The sequence below is a fragment of the Dermochelys coriacea genome, chromosome 22 (assembly GCF_009764565.3).
Source record: "Dermochelys coriacea isolate rDerCor1 chromosome 22, rDerCor1.pri.v4, whole genome shotgun sequence".
In the NCBI taxonomy this organism is placed as follows: Eukaryota; Metazoa; Chordata; order Testudines; family Dermochelyidae; genus Dermochelys; species Dermochelys coriacea.
In genome coordinates, this window is record NC_050089.1 from 580,198 (window position 1) to 606,879 (window position 26,682).

General features: G+C 42.3%; 1 protein-coding gene across 7 annotated transcripts in view; it reads right to left on the bottom strand.

Moving 5' to 3' along the window:
- Positions 1 to 26,682, bottom strand: part of PKNOX2 (PBX/knotted 1 homeobox 2) — a 715,219-nt gene that overhangs the window by 170,952 nt on the left and 517,585 nt on the right. For all 7 annotated transcript variants that reach the window (XM_043500983.1, XM_038380894.2, XM_043500981.1 and 4 more), the window contains one exon: positions 3,506 to 3,694. In XM_043500983.1, coding sequence (XP_043356918.1) covers positions 3,506 to 3,694 — 189 coding nt within the window. The remainder of the gene's footprint in view (positions 1 to 3,505; positions 3,695 to 26,682) is intronic.

The following is a 26,682-nucleotide window of genomic DNA, read 5'->3' on the forward strand; positions in this document are numbered from 1 at the left end:
TGCGTACATGGAACAGCAAAGTGCTCTAGAGAGGTGTGATTTGTAAAGCACCCTAGCATGTTGCACCCTAAAGTAGACTATGTTAACCTGAAGTAAGTACCTTTTAATGTGCACCAGTAGGGTCTACATGGGGCCATTAGAATGCAACATGTTAGAGCACTATAGCAATCACATCCCTCTACAGGGCTTTGCCACGCCATGTAGACAAGTCCTCAGTAGCTCAACTATCTGACTTCATAATTATTATTCAAATCATGTATTATTGTTTAATTTGATTGGATGACTTACACACTACACAGAGGTACTTTTAGATGTCTGGATATCCAATCTGAAATTTGCTTCTGGTGGATAGTCAAACCTTTGGATTTTAGATTTGCTTTTCACAAATATTTGTGCTAGTAAACACTCAACAATTTGCAGAAAGATGCCATGAAAGGGTCATAAACATAGTGAGACTAAAACACAAACAGAAAAAAAAACCCTCTTCTTAAAAGAAAGAAGGAGAATGCCATGTTGTGCAACCAAATAAGTTGATAATGCAGCCTTCAATATCAGACAAAAATCATTTGTACATTTCAAACTAAGGTGTACTCACACTGTCACGTTTATGAACTAAACATGGCTTAGTGCAGTGTACATTGGGAAGCCATTCTTTGAGGAAAGTGCTTTACTTTGCAGTCTTCCAAAAGCTACTATAAAAATATTTGAAGTCCTATTGGAAGCACGCTTGGAGACTGAGTCATTTTGCAGAGGTTCTTTGGGAAGATATGGTATATGCAGGTCACATTAAGACACAGGCACTCAGGCAGAATCATAGCTATCCATTGAAAGTTTCTAGTGATCATGATGGCAGAAAAAGGTTTAAAATGAGTGTCACTAAAGGCAGAGAGGTCTGCCTAGGTCTGCAACAGCAGCAACAGTCCCTAAAATTAGGAGTTCCTAAAATAAGGGGTGGGAGGATAGCACCTAGGTAGCCGGGAAGGGGGAGAACGGGTGCAAAGAGCCCTTGGTGGGTGCAATGCACTCGGCCTGCACAAGCAATGATGTGTGCGACCCTCTAATATAATTCCATATTTCATAACTGTTACAATTTACAATGTAAAGACATTCAGCTCACTGGTCAGTGATTCCCCAGATCACTCCAAGCACATTGCAAAAATAGAGGTACAACATTTGCTACCCTGTAACTCTCTTGTATAGCAGCCGATGACAATCAGAGTTTGCGTATTTTCAGTCACTTCATGCTGAACCTCCTTCAGAACGTTTGTGTGTAACTATTTGGACCAGTTTTCAGAGTAGCAGCCATGTTAGTCTGTATCCACAAAAAGAAAAGGAGGACTTGTGGCACCTTAGAGACGAACAAATTTATTTTAGCCTAAGCTTTCGTGAGCTACAGCTCACTTCATCGGATGCATTCAGTGGAAAATGAAGTGAGCAGTAGCTCACGAAAGCTTAGGCTCAAATAAATTTGTTAGTCTCTAAGGTGCCACAAGTCCTCCTCTTCTTTTATTTGGACCAGGTTAGTAATTTGTACCAGCACCTCTTCTTAAGACCCCTCAGTCTTTGACAGTGCCTCATTCCTGTTACCTGAAAAGAGTAGGTCCAGGGTAAGAATCTCCCCAACATCCGCTGTGGTGAAGACTAAGGCTGTGCCTACACTACAGGGCCTATGCCGGCATAGCCCCCTAGTGGAGACGCAGCAACAGAAGGGGGCTGTTGGTGTAGTAACACCATCTCCCCAAGCAATATTAGCTATGCGGACAGAAGCTCTCTTCTGTTAGTATAGCTGCATCTACTCTGCGGTGCTTGTCAGCATAGCTATGTTGCTACCGGGTGGAGTTTTTTCACACCCTGACAGACATAGCTATGCCAGTATAAATTTTAAGTAAAGACCAGACCTGAGGGAAAAATTGCTTAACTTTCCAACAATTTCCTTAACTTTCTGAATTTCTCCCTGGTGGTGTAATGGACCCACCGATCCTCTTGCAGGCATCTTGCTTTTGATAGATGTAATTTCTTGTTATTTTTAAATACCTTGAATTATTTATAGTTCAAATTCTATTTTAACCTCTTAATTTTCTTCTTACATGTTGCCTGATGTAGTTGATCTTCCATTTCATGGGCTTCACTAGGGTTGGATTTCCATTTACTACTTGACTTCCTGCTTGCCTTCTTGGGAAAGCTACTCATCCAGCACCTACACAGAAATTTCAAGCAAAGAACCCTACAAAAAGCCTTAGGATGTACTTAGACACTAAGCTAGTGGTCAGCAGGCAGGATGGAATAGTATAGAAGGAATGCACTCTGATGCCTGTCCCAGCAGCTGTCTGTGCTGCCTCTGAAGGAAGAGGTAAAAGACAGTACAGTACTAGTGACAGCTGTGAAAGGAAGTTCACTGCATTACTGTTCTGTCAAGGGCACAACATCTGCTACTAGAAATCCAGGAGAGCAATTCAAATGGACAAACTCTGACCTGAGTGAGAGGAAAAAGAACAAGGGGTTGCTTAAAAAAATGTTAATAGAGATTAGGCTTCATGAAATTTTTGTGCCAGGTTTTTGTTGCTACAAAATCTTGCCCCTTTTTCTATGGTAATAATTGACAAATTCAACAGTTTATATCTCCATAAACTTTAAAATGTAACCAAAAATCTGTATTTTGTATTTAAAATTTTTTCAAAGTGAGGATAAGGATTTGTCTATATGCAGAGTTAGTGTGCAGGGTTTCAAACACCAGTACATTGCAGCGCACAGACAGTTAGTGTGCAGCATGCTAGAACACTGCAGATTTACACTTCAGCTTGCTGTGCACTAATTCACCATATAGACAAGCATTAAGAATTTCCCATGGTTCTAATTAGTTTGTGCCCCTTCTGTAACTATCACTGCATACTGACATGCAGCCATATGCAATACTTTCTCTGACATCTCAGTTTCATCATCCATAAACTTTCACGGTTAAAACTCTACCAGCCAGTGGCAGTCACCCACTAGAGTCACATTTCTATGAAAGAGTGCTCTGCTGCAGGATGGCATTCAGAGCAACCCAATGAAACACAATCACTGCACCATTTCCTCCTATGGCTTTGTGCTTATTCATTAGGTGAGCAGGACATGGGTCATTTGCTTTCTAACACATATATTCACATACACTCACACACAAATTAAGACTTACATTTTCAACAGTGCCCCTAGTTTTCAGGTGATTCCATTTTTAGAGCCCACCCGGAAACACTTTTTGATTGATTTGCAGAGCTGTTGAGCAAGTACAATGGAAAGCCAATGGGAGCTGCAGATATTGAGTGCCTCTGAAAATCAGAACCAAAGTGTCTTAAATCTCCAGGATTCCTCTGCCAGGCTCACACAGCCCATTAGGAAGACACACCTTCTGGCAACTGGATCAAAATGAGGAGGAACTCTATATAATGGAGTGAAACTGTTTGTAGAACAATAAGGCCCAAGGGGAGATTCTAGGAAAGCATGTGTGGTGGACATTTTCAGCCATTACCTGTGGGTGTAGGTTTATGGAGGGCTGGTTTGGGGAGTAGGGCCCCCCAAGATCATTCCTGAGTAGGTTATCGCTGTGCATCTTTGTTTTGAGGCAGGTGATATAACGGTTACAAAAGTCCTTGCACAATTCATTCACCTTCTCCAACTCCAGCAGATGAATTCTCAGGACCTGAATTGCTTTCACCATCTGAGAGGGATAAACAAAGAGAGGAGGTTAGTGCATATCCATTGGCTTTCTAGTAACTACTAGAATCATTGGGCAAGCTAAGGAACTGCTAAGGATGAGAATCTGCAAGATTACCTAGGAACTGCTAAGGATGACAATCTGATTAAATAACCTAGTGTACAATTTGCCACATAATCCTTTTTAGGACTGCAGTTCAGATCTGTTGGTGCTAGTGCAGAAAAGCAGCCTTTTCAAACAGGGCATTTTTTTCACTAGTGGTAAAAGAAAATAAATATTTTCGTTGCCATGGAATTCACCAATCTGATTCACCTCCAAGGACTGCTGCTAGAGGTTGCACTTGGAACTTAGCTAAGGACAAGGTGGAAGCTATGGCAAAAACAATCAGTTGTTCAGTATATTTACCAAAGTACCTGCAGCTCTTATTTCAAGACAGGTAAGAAAAGGAAGCAAAATATTGAACTGAGAAAATGAATGAATATCCAGACCACTTTCACCAACTGAAAGTTAGTAATTAATCAGTGATGTTTTTGTTTCTCTGCTAATCACTAGGCTTCCCAAATAAGTGGTCACTACTGGTTGAAGACTATTGTGCTAGTCAGTATCAACCAATGAACCATCCCGCTCAGAGCGAGCCAGCATGTGTTTTTACCGCTCGTCCCCATTTTGTCATCATCTCCACTATTTGGAGATGCAGAAACTCACTGTAATTACCATCCCAACTAAAAGAAATGCCCAAAGAAATTTTGGAGACTTAAGCATTGTCTGTAAAAATGTGTTTGATTATTCTCTACTGGCCAGTCTCTCTAACAAGATTCAGAGCAGCAATGTGGCTGTAAGCTTTCCCTAGAGCAAAGCTTGGGTCTCATTAAAATGTACCCCATAAATGTTAAAAAATATACACATAAAACATTCCTCTCACAGAACTGAAACTTTAAGTTTTACAGCTTCAGTTTGAAATTTTGCATAATATATAAAATTCCAGCTATTCACTGTGCAGTGATAAAGCCAGTTTTATATAACAAAAAGTCTTCACATGTCAAAGGATTTTTTTAACTTTCAAATTATAGTGTTCGTCTTTACAAACTGTTAGTCATGGACTGCTCCTGGGTTGAATGGCTATCACATTTCAATGGCCTTGCCATCAATTGCCCTGATGAGCCTGCAGTGGCAATAGTAAGAGGAGGGCCTTTGGAACCCTGATGCTATAATGAGGCCTTGCTCGTTACTAGCTCAGAGATTTATAAAAGTGGCATTAAAAAGGGTAGGAGGAGATAGCCACATTTCTCTGTCCTAATGCACTGTGAAGGCTTTCTCAGCTGAGTCACAAAGCCATCAGGGAGACAGAATAACAGGTGCCAATGAGGCACAATTTATAAATACAGCAAGAAGAGATTGATCAGAAGTATGGTTAGCCAGGGCAAACAGGGGATGAACTCCTTTTAGTTCCCAGCTACTCCAGGGAATTTTGAAAGGAAGAGGTTGAAAGCCCTTTGCCTTTCAGCTCCTGCTGCAGCCACAGTAATACTGGTTCACATCAATATGTTATTGAACCCTTGCACCTCCATGCTCCATATCCTACTTCTTTTCTCTTGCAGAAATGGGAATAGCGCACAAGGTCAAAAAAAACAACAACAACAAAAAAACAACCTGACCTGCACACAAACTGGGAAATTAAGTTCTTCAGAGCTATTCAGTAAATGGACCCGAGAAAAGTGTAGCTCCAAAGAGGGACAGAGATCCCTCAGACCAGTGCATCCACCCAACAATCACATTTATGAAAGTCAATATTCAAGGGCAAAGGCAAGAAGACCTGACACACACATATATATAAAAAATAAATCTCTCAATTATCTCAGCTCATTTGCTTAGGGTCTCTCATTTTATGTTCCTGCTTCACTGCGTAGTATATCTGTCCAGAAAAAGAGTTACAGTCCAATGGAATACGTGCACGGGGTTGTAAAAAATACAGATGCTGAATTAATTGACTGTGCGGCACTCAGCAGCTGATTGAGTTGATAATGGCAAGATCTGACCTTTTCCTAATTTCTAATTATATGCATCTCAGCTGGGAGGAATACATGATTCTTATTCTAATGATGGCTAATGTTGCTGGCCTTTTCATCTCCTTTTTGCCATCAGCGGTGGTGGACAATTTGCAGGGAATTAGTGGTGTTAAGAAATCCCCCAGACAACACAAACAAACCCCAGCAGAAGATTTGTTTGCCCTCGCTTGTTCCAGACACAGGGATTGCCTAGCAAATCCCATGCAGGAGTGTAGTGTGAAGTGAGAGACACAAACAGATGAGTGAGAGGCAGAAATGCTGCACCCCACACAAGAGGTGCTGTATCTGACAAGGAATCTGGAGCAGCTCCAGATTATACACGAGTGAGTAGAAAATTTAATTTCTGTCACTCAGTTGCAAACTCATTACAGCCATTTCCTTCATTTTCCCTATATAAACAAGGGTGTCATCACAGGTCCCCGCTGCTGCTGATGCTTGGGAGACACAAATGTGTTTTACTGTGGCCAAACCCTATGAACATCAGAGCCCTGGGTCTCATTGAAGAATGAGTAACATGAAGAATAAGGCAGAGGCCTACATGGATAATAAAAGTAGCTAATAAAACACCTTTGCAGCAGTGGCAGTGGCATTTCTTCTGAGAGTGAGAGTTCTGGAGTGTCGCTTCCCAGTGCCACAGTGCAAACAACAGGATGGCTGCTCCACTTCATCCCCAGTCAGAATCCATCAGATCCACAATCTCCAAAACTCTGCCCAAGGTTTGGGGTTTGGTTTATGTTGCTCTTCAGCTGATAGCTCTTGGTTCCACAAGTAGACTTTACCCAAGTGCAATTACTCAGAACTAGGCTTTACAATTGTGAAAGAACCTCATTCCCTTGGAAATGGCTACTGCTTACTGCCAATTTTACTTACCATTCATCTGAACTTGTTTCCCAGGGGTCCCACAAAACTCAGTTCAGTGTAATTGTCGGAGGTTTTAGTTCTCTATTTGCAAAACTTCAAAGCAGGTGCAGGCTAAGTGTTCTCCAGCTGGCCCACAAATGTTAACTAATCAGAACTTAGACCCCTGTAGGCTACATTAAGGGCCTGATCCTTCAGTATTTATTTACAGGAACAAGGGCTGCAGGATTGGGCCCTAAAATGCTGCCCTGGGGATGAGCCAACAAACCATAAAATAATAAGTCTTTGTGTAACAAAAAATACTAATTACTAACAACTTTGGTTAGTTGAATATTTGCAGAGTTCCTTGCTTGAGGTGTGATTCCACTCTGAAATGACATGGCATTTTTCAGAGTCTGATCTGCTGAGTGCAGTAACCAGAGAAGAAGGTACTGAGTTTTACTCTTTCAGAGCTAACATTGCTCAGACAGAGAGAGTAGGATTCTTTCCCACATCAGCCACAGTCCCAGTGACAGAATATTTATCACTGGCAATGAAGCCAAAAGGAAAGAACTCAGATTCTGCTTGAAAATCTTGACCCTGCTGGGTTTAGGGGCTTTGGCTGGGTGGAAAGAGGCTGGAGTTCCTGGCATGGAAACATGCATTTTTGCTGGGGTGGGAGCACTCTTCTCTGCACTCACCCCTCTCCCCCTGCCACCTGTACAGAACTCAGCTCTAGGAGCTGGGAGACAACATGAATCAGCATAAGGAAGGGAATAATTATGTGCCACGCCTGTCCCCATTAGATCATGAATCAAGCTGGATGAATAATTACTTTTTCGGTGGCCAAAATGAAAAATCTGAAAATGTTTTTGTTTTGGGTCCAACTAAACATTTAGATATTTTCAGAATTTTTTGTCCCAAGTTTTTTTTGTTTGAAACTATTCACCTAATTCAACCTGACTTTGTGAACAGTTTTGGTTGATCTGGAACTGCATTTTTTGGCAAACAGTTTATTTGCCAAATTTTTTCCCCCAGTTCTAGTCATGAGCAAAGAACAGCTATGTCTCATAGAGTCCCCACAGACAACAGTCGCAGATTTCTGCACACTAGAAAGTAACAAGAGGGAAAGTTGTGAGGAGGAAGAAATGGTGGGTCCCACTGAGAGAAGCATACCACAGAGAATAGATGAGAGGAAAAGTACCCAGCAAGGCTCCAGAGAAGTCAAAAGCAGCCTAAGTGTACCTGTGCTCATATTTATGGCCTTATCTCTACCACTGAATCACTGGGACAAATACACAGGATACACCAATGAGAAACTTCTACTTTAATATAAAATATACAAAAATGGAAGCCAGGAGAGAAAAATTAAACAGCAACAGGCAAGTGGGGTTTGTACAGCAATTCCTGTGAAAAGAAAAGAAAAGAAAAGAAAAGAAAAGAAAAATTAAGGGAGCCGGTACGTACTCTCCTATCAGCTGCTTGGAGGCAGTTTCCAGAACAGTAACCTGCAAGAAGAAAAAAAGCAGAGGAACTGAAGGACAAACAGTGATAGCAATGATACAATCGCACGTGTATTAACTACTTAAACTGCCCACCCCCGTTCCATAGGTGAATTAGCACCTACCTCCTCCAGGAGATCCGAGCATCAAATATTTGTGGGTGGGATCTGAGTTACCCAGGAAAGAATTTTCTGTAGTATCTGGCTGGTGAATCTTGCCCATATGCTCAAGGTTTAGCTGATCGCCATATTTGGGGTCGGGAAGGAATTTTCTTCCAGGGCAGATTGGAAGAGGCTGCCTTGAAGTTTTTAAGAGCTTGCCTTGAAAAACTCTGCTCCTTGAAGTTTTTAAACCATGATTTGAGGACTTCAATAGCTCAGACATAGGTGAGGTTTTTCGTAGGAGTGGGTGGGTGAGATTCTGTGGCATGTGTTGTGCAGGAGGATGAACTAGATGATCAGAATGGTCCCTTCTGACCTTAGTATCTATGAATCTATTTCCATCTCCTCCGGTTGACATGTGTATTGGTTGCTGAGGTCTCTCTGCCACACAAATGGCAGAGGGTGGAAAGGACAGCAGAGGGTATCCTTGTGAGGTGGCTGCTTTCTGGGTTCCACTTTCAGTCATTTAAATAGATGGAGCTAAACAAAAGAAATGCCTTTTCTCCTTAAGCACCTTGGCCCCTATGCCAGAGTCCCTCTGACTGTGAGAGGGTGGAGCAGTGCCATACATGCACTGATTCATAGGATGGAGATGATTGTCCCTCAGAGACCCAAGATAAGGATATGGCCTGGCACCATAGGCCATAGTGATCTGGGAAAACAATAGGGTCCCGAAAGAGCAATCACACAGCGCCTGCATGGGCACATGGCCTGATGTGTAAATGCAGAAAAAGGGCTATAGCACTGGTTTCAGAGTAGCAGCCGTGTTAGTCTGTATTCGCAAAAAGAAAAGGAGTACTTGTGGCACCTTAGAGACTAACAAATTTATTAGAGCAAGCTGTGTATATAAATCTCTCCTCTGTTTTTTCCACCAAATGCATCCGATGAAGTGAGCTGTAGCTCACGAAAGCTTATGCTCTAATAAATTTGTTAGTCTCTAAGGTGCCACAAGTACTCCTTTTCTTTTTGGCTATAGCACTGTTATGGACAGGGATGGCAAGGTGTAGGGCAGCATTGAGTGAGGTGCTCTTTTTCTTCCTTCAGTCATGATGCCAGTCGTCAGGTACCAAATGCAATAGCCCTCAAGTTAGCTGGGCACTCTACCTGTGGAAAGTGCTTCCAAGCTCAGCTATGTAGCAGAGGAGTTGAAGGAGAATAAGAAATACACAGACAGCAACAGATGTCCCAGCGGTTAGTTCACCGAACTCCATGACACAATCCTGGGCAGATAAAAAGTCACTCAGCTGATGACACAGAACATCCATGTCCTCATTTATCATGCTTCCTCACAAAATGTCGTTCATTTTCAATGCGCAGGAGCAATGCAGTATTGCCTAGGGCAATACCTTCAGACTCTGCCTCTAGATAACCTTATCTGCTCACATACCTTTAACTATCACTGATTCATTGATGACTAGAGCTGTATGAAATTTACCAAATGAGGAGTCTTTGATTGAATGATTCCTTTTGTCTACTACAAATTTTAGAAACAAATATTGTTGAAAATTTTCATTTTTCTTAAAAAAATCTCATTCTTTTAAGAATACATAATTATTATTGAAAACATTATCAAAATGGTTAGAGAATGTTTTGTTCAAAAATTTGATTGAAATATTTGGTGTTTGATTAAAAAATTGCAGAAATTTCTTGAAAAAAATTGAAAGAATGAAACAATGAACATTTCAGCATGAAAACAACTTAAAATTTTTGAATTTGTTCATGAAAATAGGTTTTCATTTTTTGACTAGCTCTACTCCTGGCTCACAAATCTACCCACCCACTCCAAACTGGAGCTGGTCAGGAATTTTTTTTATGTAATGTTTTTTGTCAGAAAATTCAGATTTGTCCAAACCAAAGCTTTGTGTGGAGACGTACTTAAATCAACAAAGCTGTGGGCAGGAATGGCTTCTCAGGAGCCAGCATGGAACATCTAATTAGGTGTGCTGGATTTAGAGCAGGGACTTTAACCAAGGTCTTTCAGATACCCGGTGAAGGCCCTAACCACCAGGCTACTAGAATCTCTGCTGCAGCAGCTGTATCTCTCTCAATTTCCCCTTGTCGTGTGGTAGTGGCCCTGCTCCTGAAGACAGTAGGCTGATTGGGTGTGGCTGCAGCTGTGGCCACTTTGCCAATCAGGCCACAGCTGGCCCTGATAAAAGGAGTCTCTCTAGTGAGAGAAGGACTTAGCTATCTGAAAAAGCAAGGGTACCTGAGGCTGAGCAGTGCTGGGGAGCTCCAGCCTGGCAATTCCCCCTTCTTAGGCCTTGGTTAAGGCTTAAGCAGGTACTGGGGCTGCAGAGGGGCAGCCTGGGGATAGGCAGAAGCAGCTGGTCCAACCCCCTTGCCAATGATGAGTGGCCATTACAGACTGCAGTTTGCCCGAGTGAGAGGGGCCTAAATGATGACTGGCAGTAGCCACTGAGGCAAGGTAGGAATAGAGGGTTGTGGGTTCCCTGGGGAGGGAAGACCTAGACTGTGGGGGTACTGTGGAGGGTAGAAGCCCAGGGTAAGAGGTACCAGGGTCCGTGAGGGACGCGGGGGCCCTAAGGCAGGTGGGACACTGACATGCAGAGGATGCTCTGGGCTGGACAGGAGCTAATTCCCAAGATGACCAGCAGGAGGCGCCACAGTGGTGAGTCTGCAGTTTGCGACACCCCTATTGAAGCTGGTCTACTTTGTAAAACTAATTAAATATGAAATATTCATTGTCAATATCCAGAAAAAGACTGTCTGTGTCCCCATGGTTAGGGGCATTCCCCTCTTATATAACAGTGCCAAGTTCATATCCTTTCTCTGAATCAGTCAGAGCAAGGAATTGAAGCCAAGTCTCCTGCATCCTATACAAGTGACCTAACTTCTGTTTTTTCAGCAAAAGGTCTTTATTTCATCCCAATGTGGAACGGGAGAAAAATTCCACAATCTCAAAAAGATTGTAAGATGAAAACATTTTCCCACATAACCTAGCCCTACTTCTGACATCTCCCCTTCCATCCATATCTGCATCTCGCTCTCTCTCTCTGTGACATTGCCTCATAGATCTCTCACCGGCAGTTTAAATTCAACATTGCCAAAACCAACCCATGATCTTTCTTCCAAAACACCCTGCATGCCCCCCATTCTCTGTCACTACTGAACCCAACACCATTCTTTAAGCAGTCCTGCTCATAGAATCATAGAATATCAGGGTTGGAAGGGACCTCAGGAGGTCATCTAGTCCAACCCCCTGCTCAAAGCAGGACAAATCCCCAATTAAATCATCCCTGCCAGGGCTTTGTCAAGCCTGCATTAAAAATCTCTAGGAAGGAGATTCCACCAACTCCCTAGATAACACATTCCAGTGCCTCACCACCCTCCTAGTGAAAACGTTTTTCCTAATATCCAACCTAAACCTCCCCCACTGCAACTTGAGACCATTATTCCTTGTTCTGTCATCTGCTACCACTGAGAACAGTCTAGATCCATCCTCTTTGGAACCCCCTTTCAGGCAGTTGAAAGCAGCTATCAAATCTCCCCTCATTCTTCTCCTCTGCAGACTAAACAATCCCAGTTCCCTCAGCCTCTCCTCATAAGTCATATGTTCCAGTCCCCTAATCATTTTTGTTGCCTCTGCTGGATGCTTTCCAATTTTTCTGCAGCCTTCTTGTAGTGTGGGGCCCAAAATTGAACACAGTACTCCAGATGAGGCCTCACCAATGTCAAATAGAGGGGAATGATCACGTCTCTCAATCTACTGGCAATGCAATGCCGCATAACTTGTTGTGCCTGTTGATACGGCAAAATGCCGTTAGCTTTCTTGGCAACATAAGGGCACACTGTTGACTCATATCCAGCTTCTTGTCCACTGCAACTCCTTTTCTCAGAACTGCTGCCTAGCCATTCGGTCCCTAGTCTGTAGCAGTGCATGGGATTCTTCTGTCCTAAGTGCAGGACTCTGCGCTTGTCCTTGTTGAACCTCATCTGATTTCTTTTGGCCCAATCCTCTAATTTTTCTAGGTCCCTCTGTATCCTATCTCTACCCTCCAGCATATCTACCACGCCTCCCAGTTTGGTGTCATCTGCAAACTTCCTGAGGGTGCAGTGCACACCATCCTCCAGATCATTAATGAAGATATTGAACAAAACCGGCCCTAGGACTGACCCTTCGGGCACTTTGCTTGATACCGGCTGCCAACTAGACATGGAGCCATTGATCGCTACCTGTTGAGCCTGACGATCTAGCCAGCTTTCTATCCACCTTATAGTCCATTCATCCAGCCCATACTTCTTTAACTTGCTGACAAGAATACTGTGGAAGACGGTATCAAAAGCTTTGCTAAAGTCAAGGAGTAACGCGTCCACTGTTTCCCCCCTCATCCACAGAGCAAGTTATCTCGTCATAGAAGGCCATTAGATTAGTCAGGCATGACTTGCCTTTGGTGAATCCATGCTGACTGTTCCTGATCGCTTTCCTCTCCTCTAAATCCTTCAGAATTGGTTTCTTGAGGACCTGCTCCATGATTTTTCAAGGGACTGAGGTGAGGCTGACTGGCCTGTAGTTCCCTAGATTCTCCTTCTTCCCTTTTTTAAAGATGGGCACTACATTAGCCTTTTTCCAGTCGTCAGGGACCTCCCCTGATCACCATGAGTTTTCAAAGACAATGGCCAATGGCTCTGCAATTACATCCGCCAACTCCTTTAGCACTCTCGGATGCAGCACATTTGGCCCCATGGACTTCTGCTCGTCCAGCTTTTCTAAATAGTCCTGAACCACTTCTTTCTCCACAGAGGGCTCGTCACCTCCTCCCCATGCTGTGCTGCCTAGTGCAGCAGTCTGGGAGCTGACCTTGTTCGTGAAAAAGGCAAAAGTATATTAGCTTTTTCCACATCCTCTGTCACTAGCTTGCCTCCCTCATTCAGTAAGGGGCCCACACTTTCCTTGACTTTCTTCTTGTTGCTAACATACCTGAAGAAACCCTTCTTGTTACTCTTAACATCTCTTGCTATCTGCAACTCCAAGTGTTATTTGGCCTTCCTGATTTCACTCCTGTATGCCCGAGCAATATTTTTAAACTCCTCCCTGGTCATTTATCCAATCTTCCACTCCCTGTAAGCTTCTTTTTTGTGTTTAAGATCAGCAAGGATTTCACTGTTAAGCCAAGCTGGTCGCCTGCTATACTTACTATTCTTTCTGCACATCAGGATGGTTTGTTCCTGCAACCTCAATAAGGATTCTTTAAAATACAGCCAGCTCTCCTGGACTCCTTTCCCCCTCATGTTATTCTCCCAGGGGATCCTGCCCATCAGTTCCCTGAGGGAATCAAAGTATAACTTGGGGGCATGCTTGATTGCTTTTCTCCTTCTACCTGTTTAGCTTAACAAAGAGAAGGTTAAAGGACAACTTGATTACAGTCTATAAGTATCTACATGGTGAACAAATATTTAATAAAGGGGCCTTCAATCTAGCAGGGAAAGGTATAACATGATCCAAAGGCTGGAAGTTGAAGAGGAGGTCACTGTAACTGGTGGTTCTTCGAGATGTGTTGTTCCTATTGTATTCCTCGGAGGGTTATATGCATGTGCCATGGGTCCAGAGCCAGAGCTTTTGAAAGTAGTAGTGTCAGTTGGTCCGCACATATGCCCTTGCCTTGCCTCGCCTCGCCTCATGGTTTCGTCCAAGGCAATAAAGAGCGGGGCAGACTGATGGCTCCTCACTTCCTTCTCCACCTTAAACCTAAGATCCGTAACAGAGGAGGAGGAGGGAAGGTTTGACCACACATCCTGAAGAACCTCCAATTAAATGTAAGTAACCTCCTCCTCTTTGAGTGATGGTCCCTATTCCACTGAAGATGATTAACAAGCTGTACCTTAGTTAGGAGGAGGGTGCGAGGATGATGATGGATGGGATGGAGAACAGCCATGCTGAAGGAGGCATCCATAGCAGAGTCCCACACGAAGGCGTAATGGAAAGAGAAGGTATATAACGAACTCTATATGGCCGCCTTACATTATCTTAAAGGGCGTATCATGAACTGTGACCATATTTGATGCTTGCTAGGAGGAGGGTGTGAGGATGATGATGAAATCATGGAATGGAGAACAGCAATGCTGAAGGGGAAGAAGGGAGGAACAATATCCCACTGTATACCCATGTTGGGTCCATCCGCCACTGGAAGGGGGAGAGAATCTCTTGGGGAACAGGGAGAAGAAGGTCCATAGTATGATGGCAGGGGAATAGACCCTCTGGATCCATAGCTGCAGGCAGTGAAACTACAGATGAATGAAGGCAGTTACATAAGCGCAGGCCGCCATGTGGCCAAGAAGAGAAAGGCATTGCCTGACTGGAACAGAAGGACTGGACACAATCTTGGAAACCAGGTCCTATATGGTCTGGAATCTGTAGCAAGTACACAGGAGTTGAGACCATGTCAATGTGTTCCCCAATAAACTCCAGGATTGCGTGGGATCCAATATGAATTTTTCAACATTTACACTCACCCCAGAGAGCAGAGGATTGTGAGCAACATGGAGGTTGAAGCTCGAGCGGCCCTTCTTGATCATGCTGCCAGCAACCAATCATCGAGGTAAGGGAATATAAGGTGGGCTGCCGCAATGGAGAAAACTTTGCGAGGAGTGGTGCTGAGTCCAAACGTGAGAACCCTGTACTGAAAGTGACTATGCCCCACCGTGAATCTCAGGAAATATCTGTGGGCAGGATGGATGTCCACATGATAGTAAGCACAGTGCATGTTGAGAGCCATAAATCACATGCCTCTTTCTAGGGAAGGGACGATGGCCAGCAGGGGGACCATACAGCTTACATCCTGTCATGTTGATTTAGTCCCATTGTCAGTTATGGGAAATGGTGGCTATTTTGAGAAAGGGAACATTGAGACTATAGTGGGAAAGATGGCGGAGGAAATCATTAACTCATCTTTACAACATAATTTCTTCAGGTGTATATTTGAAGGGAGCTGGCAGAGAGTTTTAACTATATAGAAAATGTGACGGATAAGAACCCACTTATTAGTTAGTTACGGGTTACAAAAAAATAAAGGTCAGACACTGGATTCTAATATTATATGATACTTCTTCCCCACACCTCCCAGTGTGACTTGGGAAAAAGTTGTACTGTAATAATCGGTTTCAGAGTAGCAGCCGTGTTAGTCTGTATTCGCAAAAAGAAAAGGAGTACTTGTGGCACCTTAGAGACTAATAAATTTATTAGAGCATAAGCTTTCGTGAGCTACAGCTCACTTCATCAGATGCATTTCAACCAAATGCATCCAATGAAGTGAGCTGTAGCTCATGAAAGCTTATGCTCTAATAAATTTGTTAGTCTCTAAGGTGCCACAAGTACTCCTTTTCTTTTTGTAATAATTGGTAACGGCACAGTGGACTTGCTCTCTGATTGGCTGAGACAGTTCCAGTATATGCTTGCTGCCTGCTGTGATACTGACTCACTCTTGGTCTGGGCAGTCTAGTCTCTCACATGCTTGTCATACTGTAAAGCTTTGACGTCTACCTTCCATTCCTGGCACAACTACTCAGGCTGGGGTTTGCTTAAGCAGTGGGCTGTTGAAAGGATTTCAGATAAAGTGAAGCAGCTCTTGCTGCTACGTGAATAAAGAAACTGTGTTCACTTTGTACTGCTCAGTCATCAATAGGCCTGAGGTGCCCCTTTTATGGTGCAGAAAAGCAGAATGAAATGAAAGGGACGCCCCATGCATTTTGTGAAGTTCTAATCAGTTGTGGGGTTTTTTTACAGAATTACTCAGATAAGGCCTAATCCAGAACCTTTATTCATGTGAAGAGCCCACTGAGGTTATCAAGTAAGTAAATGCTGCTCAGCCCATAGTTAGTGGAGTCCAAAGTGAAATTCCTTCACATGACCCCAGTTCTGTTATCACGTTCTCACCAACCTGCTATCTGAGCCCCTAGGTTAGAACTTGTTCTATAAGAACAGAATGGGGAAAAGGGAGGTGGTGCCACTCTACATCAAAGACACTGTTACCTGTTACAGAGGCACAGACAATTCAGAATCACAGGACCTCAAACACTTATGGATTAAAGTTCAAACTAATAAAACTAAACATGGGGTACCAGTGGACATTTGTTACAGACAACCAACTATCACTAGAGGACAGGATGAACTGCTCTGTAGACATCTGTCCATAATGTGTTGGAATAAAAACTGTATTATCATGGGTGACTTCAACCTGGGGGGCAATTGCTGGATATCCCATGGAGTCAGTAACAAAACTTCCTTGAAGAGTTTCTTAAAATAATAGATAACCATTTCTTAACACAAAGTCCTGCATTCAACATGGAGTAACTCAATACTGGACCTCAGTATACTGGACAAGGAAGAGTTAATCACTGATCTAAACATTAGGGATTGCCTATGTATCGGTGACTATGATCTGGTTACATTTACTTTGTGCAAACAGAATATGGCACCATTCTTCCAAAGCTTAAACAGTTGTCAGCATAACTTACTGGAACACAAATTTAAGGTGGGAAGTGTTAACAAAAACTGGGGATTGTGCAAGGACATGTTAATGGATAGCTAAAAAAAACAAAAAGTTATGCTGGACAAGAAGCCATCCTGGTTCAAAGAAGATGAGGAAGCAGTGATAAAGCATAAAAATAATCAATATATAATAAATGGGGGGAAAAGGAAAGTAAATGGTAATGACTATAAGTAGATTAAAATATGTAGATGACTGATAAAGGAATGTACAGGAATCAATGTACTATCAGTGGCTAATAGGATTAAAGATAAGACATTTTTAAAACTTCTTACAAACAAAAGAGCTCTATCAGGTATAGGTTCATTGCTAGATACAGATGGTAAAATTGAGAATAATGATGCATACAAGGCAGAAATGTTCAATAGATACTCCTTTTCTGTATTTGGAACGAAAGGAGTGGGGGTATATCTATCCCATATGATGTGGACGGAGCAAAAGATTTATCATCTAAAATGAAGCAGTATGTGAGGCAGCATTTGCTAAAATTAAACATTCTGAAATCAAAAGGCCCAGATAACTTACATCCAGGAATCTTAAAAGAACTAGCTGAGGAGTTTTCTAAACTATAAACTGGGGAAATTCCAAAAGATTGGAGCACTGCCAATGTAGCTCCAATATTATAAAAGGGTAAAAGAGATGACCCAGGGAACAATATACCAGTTAGCCTTACATTGATCCTGAGTAAAATAACAAAATGGTTAATTTGGGACTTTATCAACATAGAATTACAAGCTAAAACTATAATTACTGCCAATTGACACTGTTTCTGGAAGGTAGGTCTTGCCAAGGATTATAGGTCTGGTTGATAAAGCCAACAGTGCTCATAGAGTGTACTTGGACTTCTCTAAGGTATTTGACTTAGAACCACATGATATTTTGATCTAAAACATTGCATTATATGGAACTAACAGGGCACAAAATAGATTAAAAACTGGTTAACTTGCAGATCTCAGAATGTAGTTGTGAATGAGAATATACCAATGAGCAGAGCTCCCAGTAGCTGGTTCCCCAAGGATCAGTTTGTGGTCCAATGCTATTTAATATTTTGATCAATGATGATAATTGTAGATTATGATCTAGATCTATGATCTAGATGATGATATTGTATCATGATCAATGGAGCTGTAGTCAGAGGAACCATGTCCTCTGGAAGGGATGTCATTGACAGGTCACCAATGGAACACAGAGCTCAGGGAGTTAGGGTGGAAGCTACTCGGACACATAACAGAGCAGTGCACAGAGTTTAATAAAGTTCTACTTAACCTGCGCTCAGCATCTCTCTTTGCAAATGAAACAGATATAAAATATTTGTTGGTAAATTTATAGATGACACAAAGACTGGTGGGTTAGTACATAATGAGGAGGACAGGTTCTGTTACAGAGTGATCTGAATATCTTGGTTAAATATTCACAATCCAACAAAATGTGTTTTTAATATAGCCAAATGCAAAGTAACACATCTGGGAACCAAGAATGCTGGCTATATGTACAGGATGGAGACTCTGTGTTGGAAAACAGTGACTCAGATAAGGACTTTAGTATATTTGGAATCAGGTTATCATAGATAGTCCCTCAGCATGCACTCCCAGTGCAATGTTAAATATTGGAGCTAAATTGGCAGTCCTCCAATCTTTTGGAGTTTCCCCAGTCTTCCAAGATTAAAGGTCAAAAAGGACGCATGTGATCCTTTGATGTATAAAAATGGGAATATCAAGTTGAAGTAGGGCAGCAATCTTACTTCTGCATTGGTAAATCCACTATAGTAGAACCTCAGAGTTACGAACTGACCACCCACCTCGTTTGGAACCAGAAACACACAATCAGGCAATAAAAGAGACCACAAAAAAAAAAAAGCAAATACAGTTCAGTACTGTATTAAATGTAAACTACTAAATTAATAAAGGGAAAGTTTAAAAATAGATTTGACAAGGTAAGGAAACTGTTTCTGTGCTTGTTTCTTTTAAAAGCAGCATTTTTGTTCTGCATAGTAAAGTTTCAAAGCTGTATTAAGTCAATGTTCAGTTGTAAACTTTTGAAAGAACAACCATAACAGTCTGTTCAGGGTTACAAATACTAGAGTTACGAACAACCTCCATTCCCGAGGGACTCGTAACTCTGAGGTTTTACTGTACTAAAATACCATGTCCAGTTCTGGTGCCCATGATTCAAGAAGGATATGGAAATACTGGAGAGAGTTCTAAGGAGCGGCCAACAAATGATCCCAAGACTGGAAAAGAAATCTTGCAATGTGAGGCTTAAGGAACTTGACCTGTTTAGCTTATCTAGGAGGAGGTCAAGAGGTGAACTGATCATTGTGTATACGAATTTACACATGGAAAAGAGATTTGACAGTGGAAGCTTTTCAGTCTTGCTGTCAAAGGTAGAACAAGATCCAATGGCTGAAAGTTGAAGTTGTACAAATTCAACCTCACAATAAGATTCAATTTACTAGCAGTGAGGATAGTTAAATATTGAAACAGCTTACTGGGGAGGCAATGGAATCTTTAAAATGAGATTAGATATCTTTCTAAAATATATGCTGTAATCCTGCTCCCAAGACAAGTTCTACAGCCTGTAGAGGGAATCAGGTTGGATGGTTGTGGTGGTCCTAGAGGAGTTTGAGTCAGAAGCTGATTGGAAGCATCCCTGGTTGACAAATTGGATTAAAAGATGGTACAATTCTGGTGGGTGTGATCGTCTCACCATGGCAGGACAGAAGAATGATCTCTTCCTTGCTTCCCCTGCTGTGGTGTAGGGCTGTAAGAATTCTTTGTACTCTACCTCCTCACTGTATTCTTGAATTTTACACCACTGAAGACCAAGACTCTTTCCTTTGTGCTTTTTTTGGTTGCAGATTGTCTGAGGAGTTGCTCATCTCTGAGGGTGAAGGGAGGCTCAAGGTTTTGGTGCCAGTATGCCAAAAGCAGTGGATAGCACGTGGTCCTATTATCTCATTTGTTGTTTGCCATTAGTGCTAAAAGTTCACTGTGTCTGTAAGATTGGGAAAACCAAGATGACCAAGCCTTTGTCCTGCCAGAAAGAAGGAGAGCTGACTACTGCCTGCAGGAGACGGCTGTCTCTCCAGGAGAGGGTAGTGAGTCAGATGCTTCCTATAGACACATCTAGACTGGAGATCAGATCCAGAGGTGTTTGGCTGTGTACATGGGTCCAGAGACTTCATCGTAGCTTTGGGAGCTATGGACACTGTAGGTATTAGGTTTCAGGCATGTGTGGCAGAGGCATCTTCAACTTAAGTGTTGAAGTCTCCCAAGACAATGAGCCCTAAGGACTATCACTAGGGAATGGGTGGAGAGCTGCTAGCTTCGCTAGGAAATCTGAACTGTAGAGGGCCTAGACACCAATCATAGAATATCAGGGTTGGAAAGGACCTCAGGAGGTCATCAAGTCCAACCACTTGCTCAAAGCAGGACCAATCCCCAACTAAATCATCCCAGCCAAGGCTTTGTCAAGCCGGGCCTTAAAAATCTCTAAGGAAGGAGATTCCACTCCCGCCCCGCAGGTAACCCATTCCAGTGTTTCACCATCCTCCTAGTAAAAAAGTTTTTTCTAATATCCATCCTAAACCTCTCCCACGGCAACTTGAGACCATTACTCCTTGTTCTCTCATCTGCTACCACTGAGAACAGTCTAGATCCATCCTCTTTGGAACCCTCTTTCAGGTAGTTGAAAGCAGCTATCAAATCCCCCCTCATTCTTCTCTTCTGTAGACTAAATAATCCCAGTTCCCTCAGCCTCTCCTCATAAGTCATATGCTCCAGCCCCCTAATCATTTTTGTTGCCCTCCACTGGATGCTTTCCAATTTATTCACATCCTTCTTGTAGTGTGGGGGCCAAAACTGGACACACTACCCCAGATGAGGCCTCACTAATGCCGAATAGAGGAGAATGATCATGTCCCTCGATCTACTGGCAATGCTCCTACTTAAACAGCCCAGAATGCTGTTAGCCTTCTTGGCAATAAGGGCACACTGTTGAGTTATATCCAGCTTCTCGTCCACTGTAATCCCAGGTCCTTTTCTGCAGAACTGCTGCTTAGCCAGTCGGTCTACAGCCTGTAGCGGTGCATGGGATTCTTCTGTCCTAAGTGCAGGACTCTGTACTTGTGCTTGTTGAACCTCATCAGATTTATTTTGGCCCAATCCTCCAATTTGTTTAGGTTACTCTAGACTCTATCCCTACCCTCCAGCATATCAACCTCTCCTCCCATCTTAGTGTCATCCGCAAACTTGGTGAGGGTGTAATTCATCCCATCATCCAGATCATTAACGAATGTCTAGCTGTTTCTGGTGATTCCATCGGAACTGGAATATAGTTATCCTCTACTGCCACATGAGTTTGAAAGGGGCTGGCAGTTCCTAAAAGGCTCAATACTAGAGGCTCTACATATTTCCAATGCAGAGGAAAGATAAGAAAAAGAGCCACAGGAGGCCAATATGGCTGCACAAGAAACTTTGTAGCTATCTAAAACCCCAAAGAGGGGTACATACAGGAAACGGAGGGAGGGGCATGTCACCAAGGAAGTATACATGGGAACAATGTGAGTGTATAGGGATAAAATCAGGAAAGCCAAGACTAACTTTCCTTGCCAGCTGTAACTCGGTCTTTGAAACAACAAGAAGGGGTTCTACAAATATGTTGGACAAAAAAGAAAGATCAGTTATGGGGTGGGTTCGCTTCTCAATGGAGAAGGTGAGCTGGGAATGGAAGATAAGAAGGCAGAGCTGTTCAATGCCAAATCTTCTTCAATTTTCTCACAAAAAATAACGTGACCAGATGACTGAAAAAGTTTACTACAGATAATAAAGGTAAGGGATTCAGGTTGGGATAAGTAAAGAACACATCAGAGATCTTCTAACTTATTTGAATGAATTCAAGTCAGCGGGGCCTGATGTTGTTCACCCAAGGGTAGTGAAGGAATTAGCTGAAGAAATCTCATACTCACTGGCAATAATATTTGCAAACTCATGAATGAAAGCAGAGGTCCTGGAAGACTGGAGAGGGGCTAACATAGTGCCCATCTTTAAAAATAGAAAAAAAAAGAAGAGTACCAGTCAGCCTGACTTTGATATATGAGAAGCAACTATACCAATGTGTAAAACGTTCAATTTGCGAATACCTGGATGGTGAAGGGGCAATCACTAGCCAATAGCATGGAATTACTGAGAACAAATCATGCCAAACCAGCTTGATTTCCTTCTTTGACACAGTAACTGGTTTAGTGGATGGGGGAATGTGGTGGACATAATATACTTGCACTTCAGCAAGGCTTTTGACACCGTCCCACATGACTTTCTGATAATTAAACTGGAGAAATGTGGGTTGGCGCAACTACCATTATGTGGATACATAATTGATTAAAAGAAAAGGAGTAACCAGGTCACTCGATTACTGACCTGAGAGTGGCTATTCTTCAAAAAAAAAGAAATTCAAAAACAGACTCCAGCAAGAGACAGCTGAATTGGAATTAATTTGCAAACTGGATACAATTAATTTAGGCTTGAATAGAGACTGGGAGTGGATGAGTCACTACACAAAACATTACATAAAACTATTTCTCCATGTTATTTCTCCCCCCCCCCACCCCCACTGTTCCTCAGACGTTCTTGTTAACTGCTGGAAATGGCCCACCTTGCTTGTCACCATGAAAGGTTTTCCTCCTACCCCCCCCCCCCGTTGGTGATGGCTCACCTTAAGTGATCACTCTCCTTACAGTATGTATGATAAAACCCATTGTTTCATGTTCTCTTTGTGTGTATATAAATCTCCCCACTGTATTTTCCACCAAATGCATCCGATGAAGTGAGCTGTAGCTCACGAAAGCTTATGCTCAAATAAATTTGTTAGTCTCTAAGGTGCCAGAAGTACTCCTTTTCTTTTTGCAAATACAGACTAACACGGCTGCTACTCTGAAACCTGTAATTGGTTAAACAACCACAAACAAAGAGTAACTATTAATGGAATGTCAGATTGGAGGGAGGTCTCATGTGGGGTTCCGCAGGGATCTGTTCTGGGTCTGGTATTGTTTAACACCTTTATTAACAACCTGGATGTAGGAATACTGATCAAGTTTGCAGATGATCAAACAGATGTGTTTGCAGACACAAAACTGGAAGGGAGGGGTTGCCAACACTTTGGAGGATAGAGCTAAAATTCAGAGGAATCTTGATAAATTGGAGAACTGGGCTATAGATGACAAAATTAAATTCAAATGTAGGGAAGAAAAAACAAATGCACAAATACAGAACGAAAGATAACTGGTTTGGCAGCAGTACTGCTGAGAAAGATCTGGGAATTGTGGTGGATCACAACGTCAACATGACTCAACAATGTGATGCTGTCACAAAAAAAGCAAATGCTTAGGTTTCATTAACAGAGGCATAGCATGCTAGTCGCAAGAGGTGATAGCACCACTCTAATCAGTGCTGGTTAGGCCTCAACTGGAGTACTGTGTCCAATTTTGGTCACCGCTGTATAAAAAGGATGTAGAGAAACTGGAAAGGATCTTTGAGTGACAAAGATGATCAAATGGATGGAACACAAACTATATGAGCAAAGGCTGAAGGAACTGGATATGTTTTGTTTGGAAAAGAGGAGATTTTAAGTGGGGGGGGGAACACGATAGTCTTCAAATACTTGAAAGGCTGCCATAAAAAAAGGTGGAGAAAAGTTGTTCCCTTTTGCCACAGAAGGCAGGACAAGAGGCAATGGGTTCAAACTACAGCAGAACAGATTTAGATTAAATCTTAGGAAAAACTTCCTATCTGTAAGAACTTAAGGACAATGGAACAGACTGCCTAGGGAGGTTGTGGAAGCTCCTTCGCTGGAAGTTTTCAAGACAACTGCCTTGGATGGGTTAGACACAACAATCTTGCGGGGAGATTAGACTAGATGACTCTTGTGGTCCCTTCTAACTCTATGATTTTATTATTTATGGATCTGGGGGCAAGTTCTATGGCTCCCTAGGAGAGGAAGCAGGTGGCTACTCCCTGATTCATAGATTCATAGACACTAAGGTCAGAAGAGACCATTCTGATCATCTAGTCTGACCTCCTGCACAGCGCAGGCCACAGAATCTCACCCACCCACTCCTACGAAAAACCTCACCTATGTCTGAGCTGTTGAAATCCTCAAATCATGGTTTAAAGACTTCAAGGAGCAGAGAAACCTCCCTCAAGTGACCCGTGCCCCATGCTACAGAGGAAGGCGAAAAACCTCCAGGGCCTCTCCAATCTCCCTGGAGGAAAATTCCTTCCCGACCCTAAATATGGTGATCAGCTAAACCATGAGCATATGGGCAAGATTCACCAGCCAGATACTACAGAAAATTCTTTCCTGGGTAACTCAGATCCCATCCATCTAATATCCCATCTCAGGGGATTAGTCCTATTTACCCTGAATACTTAAAGATCAATTACTTACCAAAATCACATTATCCCATCATACCATCTCCTCCATAAACTTATCGAGTAGAATCTTAAAACCAGATAGATCTTTTGCCCCCACTGCTTCCCTTGGAAGGCTATTCCAAAACTTCACTCCTCTGATGGTTAGAAACCTTTGTCTAATTTCAAGTCTAAACTTCCTGATGGCCAGTTTATACCCATTTGTTCTTGTGTCCACATTGGTGCTGAGCTGAAATAATTCCTCTCCCTCTCCTGCATTTATCCCTCTGATATATTTATAGAGAGCAATCATATCTCCCCTCAACCTTCTTTTAGTTAGGCTAAACAAGCCAAGCTCCTTAAGTCTCCTTTCATAAGACAAGTTTTCCATTCCTCGGATCATCCTAGTAGCCGTTCTCTGTACCTGCTCCAGTTTGAATTCATCCTTTTTAAACATGGGAGACCAGAACTGCACACAGTATTCTAGGTGAGGTCTCACCAGTGCCTTGTATAATGGTACGAAAACCTCCTTATCCCTCCTGGAAATGCCTCTCCTGATGCATCCCAAAACCGCATTAGCTTTTTTCACAGCCATATCACATTGGCAGCTCATAGTCATCCTATGATCAACCAATACTCCAAGGTCCTTCTCCTCTTCCGTTACTTCTAATTGATGCGTCCCCAACTTATAACTAAAATTCTTGTTATTAATCCCTAAATGCATAACCTTACACTTCTCACTATTAAATTTCATCCTATTACTATTACTCCAGTTTACAAGGTCATCCAGATCCTCCTGTATAATATCCCGATCCTTCTCGGAATTGCCAATACCTCCCAGCTTTGTATCATCTGCAAACTTTATTAGCACACTCCCACTTTTTGTGCCAAGGTCAGTAATAAAAAGATTAATTAAGATTGGTCCCAAAACCGATCCCTGAGGAACTCCACTGGTAACCTCCCTCCAGCCTGACAGTTCGCCTTTCAGTAGGACCCGTTGCAGTCTACCCTTTAACCAATTCCTTATCCACTTTTTGATGTTCATATTGATCCCCATCTTCTCCAATTTAACTAATAATTCCCCATTTGGCACGGTATCAAATGCCTTACTGAAATGTAGGTAAATTAGATCCACTGCATTTCCTTTATCTAAAAAATCTGTTACTTTTTCAAAAAAGGAGATTAGGTTGGTTTGGCACGATCTACCTTTTGTAAAACCATGTTGTATTTTGTCCCATTTACCATTGACTTCAATGTCCTTAACTAATTTCTCCTTCAAAATTTTTTCCAAGACCTTGCATACTATAAATGTCAAAATAACAGGCCTGTATCACCTTTTTTTCCTTTCTTAAAACTAGGAACTATGTTAGCAATTCTCCAGTCATATGGTACCACCCCTGAGTTTACTGATTCACTAAAAATTTTTGCTAATGGGCTTGCAATTTCATGTGTCAGTTCCTTTAATATTCTTGGATGAAGATTATCTGGGCCCCCCGATTTAGTCCCACTAAACTGTTCAAATTTGGCTTCTACCTCGGATGTGGTAATATTTACCTCCATATCCTCCTTCCCATTTGTCATCCTACCATTATCCTTAAATTCCTCATTAGCCTCATTAAAGACGGAGGCAAAGTATTTGTTTAGATATTGGGGCATGCCTAGATTATGTTTAATCTCCACTCCATCCTCAGTGTTTAGCGGTCCCACTTCTTCTTTCTTTGTTTTCTTCTTATTTATATGGCTATAGAACCTTTTACTATTGGTTTTAATTCCCTTTTCAAGGTCCAACTCTACACGGCTTTTGGCCTTTCTCACTTTATCCCTACATGTTCTGACATCAATAAGATAGTTTTCCTTGCTGATCCCTCCCATCTTCCCCTCCCTGTATGCTTTCTGCTTCTTCTTAATCACCTCTCTAAGATGCTTGCTCATCCAGCTTGGTCTACAACTCCTGCCTATGAATTTTTTCCCCTTTCTTGGGATGCAGCCTTCTGATAGCTTCTGCAGCTTTGACTTGAAGTAATCCCAGGCCTCCTCTGCCTTTAGATCCACAAGTTCTTCAGTCCAATCCACTTCCCTAACTAATTTTCTTAATTTTTTAAAGTCAGCCCTTTTGAAATAAAAAACCCTAGTCACAGATTTATTTTTGTTAATCTTTCCGTTCAGTTTGAACTGAATTAGCTCATGATTGCTCGAACCAAGATTATCCCCTACAACCATTTCTAGTATAGTAAGAATAGTAAATATGGCAGGCGACCAGCTTGGCTTAATGGTGAAATCCTAGCGGATCTTAAACATAAAAAAGAAGCTTACAAGAAGTGGAAGGTTGGACATATGACCAGGGAAGAGTATAAAAATATTGCTCGGGCATGTAGGAAAGATATCAGGAGGGCCAAATCGCACCTGGAGCTGCAGCTAGCAAGAGATGTCAAGAGTAACAAGAAGGGTTTCTTCAGGTATGTTGGCAACAAGAAGAAAGCCAAGGAAAGTGTGGGCCCCTTACTGAATGAGG